The 13,745-nt window shown below is 39.5% G+C and overlaps 1 protein-coding gene across 1 annotated transcript in view; it reads left to right on the forward strand.

The window, feature by feature from the left end:
* The first annotated feature begins 11,638 nt into the window (after nt 1-11,638).
* KCTD16 (potassium channel tetramerization domain containing 16) overlaps nt 11,639-13,745 on the forward strand; it is a 138,298-nt gene continuing 136,191 nt past the window's right edge. Inside the window, exon 1 of the mRNA XM_067566572.1 lies at nt 11,639-12,470. Coding sequence (XP_067422673.1) covers nt 11,639-12,470 — 832 coding nt within the window. The remainder of the gene's footprint in view (nt 12,471-13,745) is intronic.

Genomic DNA, 13,745 nt, shown 5'->3' on the forward strand with positions numbered 1-13,745 from the left:
GCTGAGGTAGTTTAGCTGAGAATTCATAGTGATATGAATCATAATTGCAAGTTTGTTATTGTTGCTGAATAGGTGCATGGTAATAAGGATCAGAAAATGTGTTAACTGAGCACTTACTGACACTTACAATCCCCACTGCATGTGAATCTGATTTGTATGTGCACATTGGGATTAAACATTTGCAAGCTGGGCACATGTGCTTTAGAAAATATGAGCCTTTATTTTTGAAATAAGTGCAATTTTTCTCTGCCTTTGGGTTTCCATTTTTGGAATACGTTTACAGTTATTTTATTATGAAGCTCTCTGCTATGTAATGGTCTCTTGGTGAGATAACTGTACTCACATTTTAGTTCCATTGAAGTCTTTTATCAAACCTTCCTTATAAAACACGCCTTGCAATGAAATCTAAATGCTGGCTCTCCTAAAAGCAGCCCCATTGAAAGTGTGCATTGTGTCTGTGGAAACTGAATGGAATAACAGTGCTGGAAATACAGCCAAAGGTAGGGCAGAGATCAGCAACCACAGCACAGGTTTCTTTTTGCAATTTTATAGTTCAGAGGAATTACTCCTTTGGCAGCTCAGAAGGTACCCAGTTCTCATGGAAAGGAAGACCTTTGGAGCAAGCAGGGTACATCTGATGATTTAGTGACATTTTTGTTGTACTGTATTATTTTGTTACAGTTCACTAGACAGTAAGCTAAGAGCCCCCAATCTCAAATCTCAATCTGCATACTGCTTAAATGTGATTTGGTGGTTAAATTCTCTGTGGTCATAAATCTATTTGGATTCATTTAGATTATTAGACTCTGCTCACAGGTCAGGATAGCACTTTCATTGTCTTAGCTCCCTCTGTTTGCACAAGGCAGAATGACACTACTTCAGGCCATACACTGGTCACTGCAATGGTTAGTGAAAAATTCACTCTCATGTGCAGCAATGAACAGTTGGCTAGGTGCATTAGAGAAGTTTTACCATCTTTTGAAGCACCACATATTGTTCATTGCCAGAAGTAGGATTATAGATCGGTATCGGTGGTTAAAAAGTACCACAGTGATGAGAGCCGTATATGAACCTGAATAGAATTGAATGTAGGAGGGAACAATAGGAGATGTATCCCTTCTCCTCATCTGTATGACATGGGGGAGCTGATCTCCAGTGACCCTCTTCCTTCTGGACCAGTGAAATGAGGATTTACTGAAGTGTGAGCAGCAGGAAGAGCTGCCAGGTTAAGAAGTTTCTGGGCCTGCCAGTAGGTGGAGCAGTAGCAAAAAAGAATGATCTACAGTCCCTATGCCCCTCCACAGGAATAGCTATCCACCACAAGGGGGAGCAGAAGAATGAAACCTGCCACCACCAGCATCCTTTCCCCTATGGAAAAAAGACACCAGTAGGCAGAACCAGTATGATACATAATACTTAGCAATTATGCATAGCATTTTCATTTTGAAATGTCTTAAAGTCTAAAATTCAGGACATTTTTGTGGCTATTTCACAAATTTCTGAGGAAGGACCTTTCCTGAATCCCTGTATCTAGTTTTTTTTTCTGTCACTACAGACTGTCTATTCTGGTCATGCCTAATTGATGCTTTTATGTGAAAGGGTGTGGTCAGGGATATGACCCTTTCTCCATAGGTGTGTGTGCATGCACACACACACATTACCTTTGTATGTACGTAAGTCTGCATGGGAACATGAAGTCCTTCAGATACTTTTCTTCTCTTGTCCTTTATTGATACTTCCTCACAGTAAGATGATCATGCAATGCTGCTGCACTGCACAACTTCAAGAGCCATGGTGATAACCACCAAAACTGGTAAACTCTCCTTTTTATTTTGATTTTTTTTCACCCTGGAAGTCACCTGGTGTGGAGATTCATATTTACCTACATACCACCTGCTCTGGACCAAATCCTAGAATTCGGCCAACTGAAGTGGCTGGGTTGTAGGATAGGAATTCTGTGGCTCTTTGGATGAGGAGGGCTCCTCCCAGCGGGCTATGGAGTTGCAGTGGGGTAGTCCCTGTTTCTGATGCACTCTTGCTCCATGAATGAGATTTAGAAAATGAATTTTAACTGGAATATCATCTCTTTACTATTACCAAGTACATTTCATGCTCTGTCACAAAGACATATTTCCAAACAAAACAAGCCCCCCTCACTTTGGTGTCTGAAGTAAAAGGACAGATAGTTGAGTGCTGCAAACCTCAGCTCTGTATCACTTTCTGTACACACACAATTCAAGAAGGTTGTTATAAATAGTCTCTGTTTCTTTTTTCCTGGCTGCATGTGCGTATTTCAGAGTTCAATAGGAATAGGCTCTATTGTTAAAGTTCTTTTTCTGTGTTGACTAATTTGGATTTAATATTGATTTTACCCTGTGTAATTTGGATGATACAGTGCAGATGCTTCTTCAATAATGCCTTCTTTATATCTGTTTTACTTAAAAGCAAATCTGAGATGTTCAATTTATCAGTAAGTCTCAATGGCAGATTTGACAATACTCTTAATTTTTTAACTGATGAATTGTCATTTCTCTCTGACTTTCTTCTTTTAATACTGTCATTTTCTCAAAGGTGCATGAAAAGTGTCATCCCTTTAAAGTAGTCTTTATTTGCCATCATATAAAGCTAATACAGGCCTTAGCTTTCATGTTGCTGCCATTTACATGGTCTTTTGGGGGATTTTATGACCTTATTTCAGAATAAAGCATTTGATTTTCAAAAGCCTGTCTTGATTTTAAAAAACCTCTGCGTTTTAAAAACATACTGCAGCTATTGAAATTCATACCTCAGAGAATGAAAGAGAAACTCTTGTGCTCCTGTCAGTGGAGGAAGTCATGTGTCCTTGAATTCTTGCTGGGGGAGAGTCAGCTGCAGAATGGGGATGTGCCAGATCACAACATGCTCCTTCCTTTTCCCAAAAGGTCTCCCTGCTCTTCAGAATCTGCAGTAGTTTGTTTCCCCCTTTTCTACAGATTTGTTTGTATGGGCAATAGCGGTCAGTTTTTTGAAAGAAGGTTGCTAAAAGAGAATCTGCTATTTTCTTCTCTTATATACATGTGGGATACATCACTGTAATATCTGAGCATCTCACGATCTTTAATGCATTTACCCTCAATACCTCTGAGAGGTAGGGCAGTACTGTTGTCCCCATTTTACTGATGGGAGACTGAGGCCCAGATCCTAAAAGGAATTTTGCGCCTAATCAATGGGAATTAGATGCCTAAATACCTTTTAGGATCTGGATTAGAGAGACCAAGTGATTTGCCTAAGGTCATAGAGGAGCTCAGTGGTGAACGTGAGCGTTTTACCTGGGGGTCTCAGGCTAGCCCCTAAACACTGGCCCATCCTTCCTCTAAATCCTCTTGTTCATTGAATGGGGGCTTGTATGAACAAGACAAACATAACAAGGCTCATATGCTGCCATGAGACACAGAATGCCAGGAGCTAGGTAATTGAGCAGAGGCAAGGAGCAAGCCTGTAACCTCCAGATGATCCCCTGAAAGACATGGCCTTCCCCTCTGTTACTTCTGCAGTGTGGAAAAAAACTTGCCCTTCTCCCTGGAAGAATTAGAACTCATGGAGTTTTCATTCTATATGTGAATTATTCCTATGTTGGGAAACAGAGGCCCAAGTGTATTTACATGAGATTATGTACCATAGAAATATCTACCATACACTGAGGAACAAATTCTCACTCAGTTGAAACACCATGAATTCACTGAAGTCACATTGATTTAATTGAAGTTGCACCAGTGTAAATTAAAGAATGAGGACCAGAGGCAGAACAACACTCTTAGCTCTTCTTCTTACAGCTTTTCCCGCACTAAGCAGGGTCGCCAAAAAGGTTCATTATGGTCCTTCTCCATCCTATACAATCTTGTGTATCTTCTATCTTAAGCCCAACACTTTCCACATCTCTCTTCAGCACATCCTTCCAACAGGCATTTGGCCTTCCTCTCTTCCGTGGTCCAGGGGGCTCCATTTCCAACACTCTTCTCGTCACATGGTCCTCGCCTCTTCGCATTACACGTCCATACCATCTCAATCTCTTCTCCTTCAACTTTGTTGCTACCTCTATCACTTTCAGAGTCCCTTGAATGTAGTCGTTCCTTATCTTATCCTTCTTTGTTACACCACAAATCCATCGCAGCATCCTCATTTCATTCACATTCAGCCTAGCCTCCTCTTTTAACGTTGTTGCCCACGTTTCTGCACCATATGTTAGTGCTGGTCGGACAACAGTTTTGTATATCTTCCCTTTCAGTTTAACTGGTATTTTCCTATCACAAAGCACACCTCTACATTTTTTCCAGTTGTTCCATGCTGATTGTACTCTGCTTTATTTCTGCACCCATAACACCTTTGTCTTGTACCACAGATCCAAGGTACTTGAAGCTTTCTACCTGTTTGATTTCTCCTCCTTCAATTTTCACTGGTGCCTCCCATTCCTTATGAGTTCCACTAAATTTTCAGATCAGCAACTGGGTCTTTGTTCTGCTGATCTTCATTTCTCTGTCCTCTAGTACTTTTCTCCAGGGTTCTAGGTTTTCCTCCATGTTTTCTTCTGAACCTCCACACAGCACAGCATCAGCAAAAAGCATAGTCCACGGGGGATCCTTTCTCACACCCTCGGTAACCACATCCATTATATCAGAAATAGGAATGGACTCAAGGCAGATCCTTGGTGCAGTCCCACTTTTACCTCAAAGTTCTTCCCTCTTCCTGCTGAGCATCTTACCGAAGTCTTGGTTTCAGAGTACATATCTTGGATCAATCTGATGTACTTCTCAGGAACCCCTCGCTTTTTTGCACATCTCCACACTTCCTCTTTTGGCACCTGGTCATAGGCCTTTTCGATATCTATAAACATCATTCTCAAATGCCTTTGTCCTTCTCGGTGCTTCTCCATTGTCATTCTTAGTGCAAAGATAGCATCCGTTGTGCTTCAGCCTGGCATAAATCCAAACTGACACTGATCAATTTCCACTTCATTTCGTAGCCTTTTGTCTATCACTCTCTCCCATATCTTAAATGTGTGGGCTAAAAGCTTGATTCCATGGTAGTTCTTACATTCTAGTATATCTCCTTTTCCTTTGTATATCGGTACTAGTATACTTTCTCTCCAAGATTCAGGCATTCTTTCAGTGACCATAATACTATTAAACACATGACAACACTCTTAGCTCTACTGTGGATAAATAGGTCACATCTTAAGAGGGCTTTGAAATCAGGAGAGGGTTAGTTCGATAAGGAGTCTGATAAGGAAATATTTTGGGACAAATTAAATAAATCTGCCAAAGGGTAATTGGATGATAAACAATTTCTTTACAGTTTCAGTTCATCTCTGGGTGTTTGTGTGAGTGTGAATGTGGATGAGACCTCTGTTTACTCTACCCATGGGGCTATGCAGTGGTGTACCGTTGTGTCACATACGCACAGGACCATTTGTAGGTCAACCTGTGCTTTTGAACAGAACCAATAAAATCCCAATAGGTTTGCCAACAAAGGATACATCAGTTCCTGGTTGAAATATTGTCTGATGTGCAATGACAGTCACTGAAATTGAATGAACATGCCTCTGCTTGCTGTCAGTTTCTGAAAACCTGGGCCTTGTGTGAGGTGTTTGTCCTTTGGATGGTAGTTGATAAAGGTAGCATGCAGTTTTCTCTGCAGAAGCTGTGCAGACATCCTGTATTTTACATGGTGAAGAAACAATGTTTTCCCACATCCTATTATTTCAGTTGCAGGCTCTCTCTCTCTTACACCTTGTCTACATGCTGAGCAGCTGTGAAAGTCATTCTTTTTCTCTCTTTTCTGATGGACATGCATTATGCACTCAACTTATGAATAAAAGATCTGGAGCAGAATTTCATAATGCCTTACTCTGTATATTTTAATGAATTGTACTTTATGGCATTCAAGCTTTTTGGCTGGCAAGCCCTTTTCTGGGACAAGTCGGCCATTTTGTGTTTCTTTATGTAGTTTCTTCAAAGTGAAAGATTATTAGGACTTCTAGTTCACAAGGATTGCTGAGTTTCAGCAGGTGAGACTTTTACCATGTGTAACTCGTTCTGCTGTATCAATGGGCAACCTGTTATTTCAACTGATTGCTGTACCTTTCCTTGTCATATTCAGCACTTGGAATTCTTTGTCAATTTCCAAAGCTCACTGAGAGATCTGAAGATTGCTGAGTGCTAGGAAGTGAGCACTGAGTACTATGCATTTTATAAACATTTCTAGGACACCTTATTTTATTAAAGGTACATTACTGGAGTAGCTTGGAGCTCGCATCTTCAAGTACTCTTTTGCCTCTCTGTGAAAAGACAATGTCACAGGGTTAGATTGGAGGCTTGATTGGAATTGCTAGAGCAGGGCTTCTCAAACTGGGTGTCGTGACTCCTCAGGGGGTCGCGAAGTTATTATGGGTGGGGGAGGGTTGCGAGCTGTCAGCCCTCCTTGCATGCCGGCAAGGATGGCATGCCATGGGGAGGTCATCACAGCCTGAAATATTTTCAAAGGGATCCCAGAAAAAAAAGTTTGAAAACCCCTGTGCTAGAGTTTGTCTACAGGAGTTGGTGTCTTGTTCTCATTTGCACTAAGGATTCTTTACACTGCCCCTGCAGTGTAAAGGGGCCTTAAAAATGTACATAAAGGCTTAGTGTAAATCATGCTCCCCAGGAACAGCACCATCTGCTGTGATTGGCTCCATTCTCCTAATCTAAGTAGTGTTGGGTTGGATCAGGACGTTAAGTATGAAACTGCCAAAGAACAGCAAGTGCTGAAGGATATGGCACTTTTCCCTCTCAGTCATTTCTGAGTCAGTAGTGATGTTAGAGAGCACTATGCTGTTGGAGTGTGTTGTCTTTTGGGTATCATGTAAAAATGAGATCCTGCTCACTTGTAGTCATCAAAGTTCCCAACTCAAATGTTCCAGCCAAATTCCAACTCAGACTATTATAGTCTTCCTCTTAAAATGAATTCTTCAGTTCCAGTTGGATACTGTATTAAACTACTGATTAGTGTTGCTGTGTGCTGTTAAACAGCTTCCACATTTCACACTGTAGGTGCACTCAGTACAAAGCAAAGTGAGGCAGAGTGAGCCTCATGCCTCTGTAGTATTGCCAAGACCTGCTATCCCAGAGGCTGGGAATTGGAATTCAGATCTTACTCATGGTAGCATGTTGTGCTGTCACTAGGATCTAATTCAGCCCTGGTAGAGCAGGCTCAGCTTTTACTGACCAGTGATGAACTAATCCTAAAATTCCAATCGAGCCTGTCATTGGCCTCGTCTAAAGTAGGATAAAAGATGTGTTGTTGGAACATATAAGTTAACAGGTTCCATCTAACACATTTGAGAAGTCCAGAGAGTGTAGACAAGGTGCACTGCTTTTTAACAGGTGCTAAACTAACTGAGTTAAATCCTAGTAGAAACGTATGCATCAACCCACCCAGTTAAGTACTGTATGTGTTAAACTCTACACTACCTTGTCTGTATTAGGCTTTTCTAATGTGTTAATTCAAACATGATAACTAACATGTTCTAACATCACATATTTAAATACTAGTCTAGACAAGGCCTTTGTGATCTTGGAAATGGCAACTATTAAATTGGTCTAAAGGGACTGCAATTAAGTGACACGAGAGTCCCTATCCCACCTCCTTCTGATGCTCAACTACACAACCTCCATCCACAGTGTCCTGTTGAACTGGGAATTAGAAGTCAAATCCAGAAATTTAATTGAGATACTTGACCTTGGAACCCAACTGTTGCTTCCAACTGAAACCATTTAAAAAAAAATCCAAATTGGAATAAATATACTGAACTCTTCTTTTGAACATCAGATTTAGATTTCATCTTTCACTTTTTAAATCAAAAGGTATTCAAATAAACAATTTCTCCCTTTAATTTTGATACATTACAGTAAAGTGCATCTTTCAAAACACTGTCTTGGTATTTTATTTAAATAAAATTATGGGTACATTTTGAAAGAAATCTGAGTCTGGGCTCTGAAACTGCAGACACAACTTTGAATGAACAATTTTTGATTACCCCATTTTTACAAGCACAAAATCTCAGACTGAGTACACAAATTTACATTTGAATGGCCAAGGCAGGTATAGACAACTAAACCATGCAAAAACGTGGTGATGAAAGTTAAGTTGTGCTTAAAACTGTGCCTTCAGTATTTGAAAGGGTTTTTGAAAATAAGACTTTTATTTTTTTATCACACTTGCAGAGATGTATGAATAGCATTTGTTTTTGGATAAAGAATGATGTGCAGTAGACATAGGATCAGCCTTTCAGTGCATATGTAATTTCAGGTTGATGTGTGTTGCAAACAGGTAAAGCATGTACTAATTATGGATTTGATTTAACAGAGCATTTAAGCTAATGTTTAAGTCCTGTTGACTTAACTTTAAGCATATGCTTAATTCTTTGCTGAATAAGAATGGATTTAAATATGTGTTTTCTTATTGAGGACCTATGTAATCAGAAGTACAGCATTCCATGAGAAGTTGTTTTCCCAACAATGTATAATTGGTATTTTCTTTGAATTTCTGACTTAATTTGAATAGATAAAAAACAAAATGCAAAAATAGTTCACACAACAATGCTTCATGAATGAAAGTTGAAAGCTAGCTAAAGATGTAGAATTACAGCCACCATGTTCTCAAATAATGTAACTGTATTTATATCTCAAAGCCATAAGGTGGCACTGTAAGCATGCTAAATATACTGTAGTCTTGCACTATGAAAAAAGTTATTTAAGCTACAACAGGTTAATGCATTGGTTGAAGAAGCTGAATTAAATATAAATAAGCAATGAGAAGTTTATTAATGTACTGACTATGTAAAGTGATCTGGACATTATTAGCAGGATGGTGACTAAACCAGGCATTATACATGGAAATACTTGTCTTTTAAACAATTTTAAAGATTAAAAAGGTTTAAAATGTGAATCAAAAGTTGTGCATGCCTAGCTGAAATCAGTGTTTAAGTACTACAGAATGTGCAATAGATATATTAGTTGGAACATGATTTTGGCCATGTTTAAATATACTGAGGCTGATGCTGATCTGAGCTACACTGTTGTAAATCATAACTTCAGTGGAAGCCAATGGAGTTACACAGGAGTGAGATCAGAATTTGCCTCATAATAAAGGAAGTAAAATATTTATTAAGTTGTAGGTTTACTTGTCATTTAGCAAGGTGATTGTTTCAGGCATATTTATGAGTCATGAGAAATTTATTTACTTTGTCAAAGGGGTTATCTAGATTGGGAAAGTGAGTAATGTTTTTGAAAATGTTTCAGCTAATATGTGTTAATTAACATTATATTATATACCATTGAGCACATATTGTATACAAAGACAGAAGTGTTTAAAAATGTGTTAGATGGTCACGGTCAATTCTAGGGTCTATACAGGGCCAAAGAGAAACTGAGATATTGTCATGGTTGAACTATTGGAAAACAATGTCCCTGATTCTTCCTTGCCTTGCTGACAATCCAACACTGATGTGGACTCCACTGATTTCAGTGCAGGTAATGCCAATTTACACTATCACAGGTGAGAGCAGATGAAGGCCCCATGCTGAATGGCATTTGTTATATTTTTTGTATTGGCTGAAGGTTTGCTCAAAACTCTAATGGCCTATTAAACCTGATGTACCAGTAAAATAAAGCTAATTAATACATATTAACTAAAAGGTATCCAAACACTGCTCATTTTTCTAGTCTGGACAAGCCCTTTGACAAAGTCCCTATGTCAAAAAAGTCCCTATTTTTAACTCCTGTTTTAGAATTCCCCTACAAATTAGTTTAACTATGAAATTACAGTTCAATGGCAAAATTCTGCTCCTATTCTGATTATTGAAAAAAAAAACCTGCTTCTCTCTTGTACATTCTGTTTATTCCACATGGTTCCTGTAAATTCTGTCAGGGATTTGAGAGAAGAATTAAACTACTGTGATAAATATAGATACGCTCATTTTAAGTCTTACACGTTCGATCATTTTGCTCTATGTATCTGTAGGTCCTTGAGTAAAATCCCATTTGGTTCCATGCTGTATACTACAGAGATAGAGGCATTTTTGTGCTTTAGGAGAAATATATCTAATATTAAAAAATGAATGAAAAAGCCCCCTGTGCTTAGAAAATGAAAGAACTTGAACTTAAAAGCAGAGAAAAAGAAGCAGCACTTGGAATCTCTCCGTCCATCAGAGGATTAAATAGAAAGTCATAGTTCAACCATCCCTGGAGGAGCCTGTAGCTGCTTTCGGAATAACTGTCTATGGCAGCATTGGGCAGTGCTGCTGCTTCTGTAACTTGTTAAAAAATTTAAAAAAAAAGGGAAATGAATCAGAAAGTCCCCCTCTAGGTTCTTCTGTTTTCTCAAAGCCATATTCCTTTAAGATGATGTAATAGTCATTTCCCTGGATGGTTTCTTCCCTGCACTGCTGAAACAACAGCATCTGAACTGCACTGGGAACTGTGGAACCACCCAGCTCAGCAGCCAGAGCAGCAGCTCGGGCAGCAAGAGCAAATCAAGCAGCTACCCTGGGCATCCTTTCAAACTGCTGCAGGCTTGTCTTCTTTTACCCTTGCTGGGAACATGGGGGATTCTTTGCCCTTCCTGCTAGGCAGAATACTACTTTGGGAACCCACTGAAATGTGTCAGTTCTTTTCTCAGATTCTGGGGTTTCTGCAAGTCATCTAAGCCAAGATCCTTTCTGAAACTCTCTCTTAAGGATCCTGATTGGGATTTATTTTGGTTTTTTTCCATCTCAGATACTGTTATATATATATTGGTTTCTCATTGTTACCCATCACATTGAACTTTCCTGTGACTCGGTTTAACTCTTGAGAGCTGCATGGATGGCTATTCCTAAGAGCACTTTTTTTTACCTTTTCTGTCCCTTTCTGGGGTTGGATTCGATATTAATTGGACTCTGTGTGCCTATGTGTGTGTTCTGATTGATTTGAAAATTTTCTTTCCTTCACACGAACTATGCATTAACTGTAACCAAGGTAAGACTTGATGCTCTCATTCTCTCGTTTGCATAGGCTCTAAATTAGATACTTGCTTAAAGTTGAAGTATGTATTTTCTTGTTAAGATGTTATCATATGTATTACCTCCCTCTCCCCCAAACACGGTAATTATTGCTTGGGGGAGGAAAAAAAACTTGCCAAAAAATTAATTTAGCAAAAGATCTTGATTTTCTCCCCTGAAATCAGTACTAGAGGGGGCTTTGTAAACTGATTTCATTCCCTCTGTTTAACTTTTATGATGTTTAGGGAAATAATTGTCTTATTTTGTTTTCCCCCTTCAACAGACCTGTGAATAATCGTAGGCTTGGCTTGACCTTGATTTTTGGGACTTTATTGGAAGATCTGATTGCATTTCATGAAGTTATTGCTCTCCATCCATTGTTTAGGTTTTAAGCCGCTTGCCCAGCTTCTGTGACATGGTCACTTATGGACAATTCTGATTTTTTTAATAAACTAACTTTTTGTTTACCCCTTTCCTAAATATTATGAGCCCTTTTGGGGGTCTGGTGTAGGAGCCTTATTTTGCTCTTTGATGTGATTGATAGTCCTGCGATTCCTCGTGGCTGATTTTTTGTTTTAAAATACAATGGCTCTGAGTGGAAACTGCAGGACTTACCTTCCTCCTAGAGAACAAGGGGCTGGTCTACACTCCTTCCCAGAGGTGGTGGAGCTAAATGTGGGTGGCCAAGTATACTTCACTCGCCATTCCACCTTGGTGGGCATCCCCCACTCCTTGCTATGGAAAATGTTCACCCCCAAGAGAGACACAGCCAATGATCTAGCTAAGGACTCCAAGGGAAGGTTCTTCATTGATAGAGATGGTTTCCTCTTCCGCTACATTCTGGACTATCTCAGGGACAAGCAAGTGGTTCTGCCTGATCACTTCCCAGAAAAGGGAAGGCTTAAAAGGGAAGCTGAATATTTCCAGCTCCCAGACTTGGTCAAACTCCTAACTCCTGATGATGTCAAGCAAAGCCCGGATGACTATTGCCACAGTGACTATGAGGAGGTCTCACAAGGCAGTGACACAAGAATATGCCCCCCATCATCGCTCTTACCTTCAGACCGAAAATGGGGTTTCATTACCATTGGGTACAGGGGGTCGTGCACCATGGGCAGAGAAAGCCAAGCTGATGCCAAGTTCAGGAGAGTTCCACGGATTTTGGTTTGTGGAAGGATTGCTCTAGTCAAAGAGGTCTTTGGAGAAAGTTTGAATGAGAGTAGAGACCCAGATAGGGCTCCAGAAAGGTACACCTCCAGGTTTTATCTCAAGTTCAAGCACCTGGAGAGGGCTTTTGACATGTTGTCAGAATGTGGATTCCACATGGTGGCCTGCAATTCCTCAGTGACGGCTTCTTTTGTCAATCAATACACAGATGATAAGGTCTGGTCCAGCTACACTGAATATGTCTTCTACCGTAAGTACAAGAGATTTTCAGGGAAAAAATAATAATCTGGTTAAAGCCTGTCTGCTTTGGTCTGCCTCTCCTTTTCAAAGCACTAGCAGATTTGATTTCATTGTCTGTGCAGCTGACTGAAGTTTTCTTCTGATAAAACAGAATCCAAGGGGATATGCTTTAGTTTAAGCTTTTAAAATGTTAAACTAATGCTGAACTCAGTGGCATGGTCTTGGCTAGGTGGCAGCACAGACTGTCAAAAGCACCTCTCTTTCACACAACCGAAAAGTGCTGCTATCCTTGGCTTTGTAAATCAGCCATTTGACTACCTTACACATTTCCTGAATACTCCCTGGATGTAATGTAAGCCTTGCAAACACACTGCAGATTTAATTACAGAAAATCTTCAAATGAGATTCAATTTACAAAGGTAATAGATGTTTGATAATAGGCACAGTCAGTTAAGCCATCTGTCAACGAAGCTGACACACTCACATACAGGGAAGTGGAAAAAATGTAGTTGCACTGGCTCCTTTTCAACGGAGATCTTTTTCAGAACTAACTTATATTCTTTAAAATGAGGGTTCAGTGGATAGATAGGCAGGTGGCTACATGCTATTATGAAACATGTTATAAAAAGCAGACCTTTCCTAACTAGAAGGATATGTCCCACTAACTGGAATCACATCAGATCACATACTGTTATACTAATTTTGATCTGATAGCTCTCGCAGGCTCATTAACTTTCTAAATTGATATTCAGCCAGGGACACTGTTACCAATGGTAACATCAGGGTAATTTTGATTCCATAATCCTGTATCAGAAAATCATTCCATAACTCTGGGACTTAAAATATTCTAGCAGTGGGCTAAGCTATTGTACTTTTACTTCAAAAGGGTAAAGGAGAGAATGTTTTCCTAGTCCATTTGCACAAGTGAATTTTATCTTCTTTCTTAAAGGTAATGTGTTGGGCAGAGGAATTGAAAGGTGTATAACATCTACTTCTCTCCTGCTACGCTGTATAACTACTGTAGTCAGTATATCGCCAGTAACATGAAGAGTTGAATACGGTTTCTGTTGAAAGATGTCCCAGAATTGAGTAGTTTATTGACATGTAATAAACTACAGTGCAACACTAGCTTGAGTACCACGTACTCCTGTTACTGAGCTCAACAGGCAGCCCAAATCTGCTTATGTAATGGTGCTTAAGTTAGCTTTTCAAAAAAGCCTCTGTAATTTTGATATGAAACTCATTTTAAATAAATCTATGCATATCAGGACTTCTTGGTAAAATA

The sequence above is a fragment of the Emydura macquarii genome, unplaced genomic scaffold (genome assembly GCF_026122565.2).
Source record: "Emydura macquarii macquarii isolate MOO-44397 ecotype Brisbane River unplaced genomic scaffold, CSIRO-AGI_Emac_v2 contig_2768, whole genome shotgun sequence".
Taxonomy (NCBI): domain Eukaryota; kingdom Metazoa; phylum Chordata; order Testudines; family Chelidae; genus Emydura; species Emydura macquarii.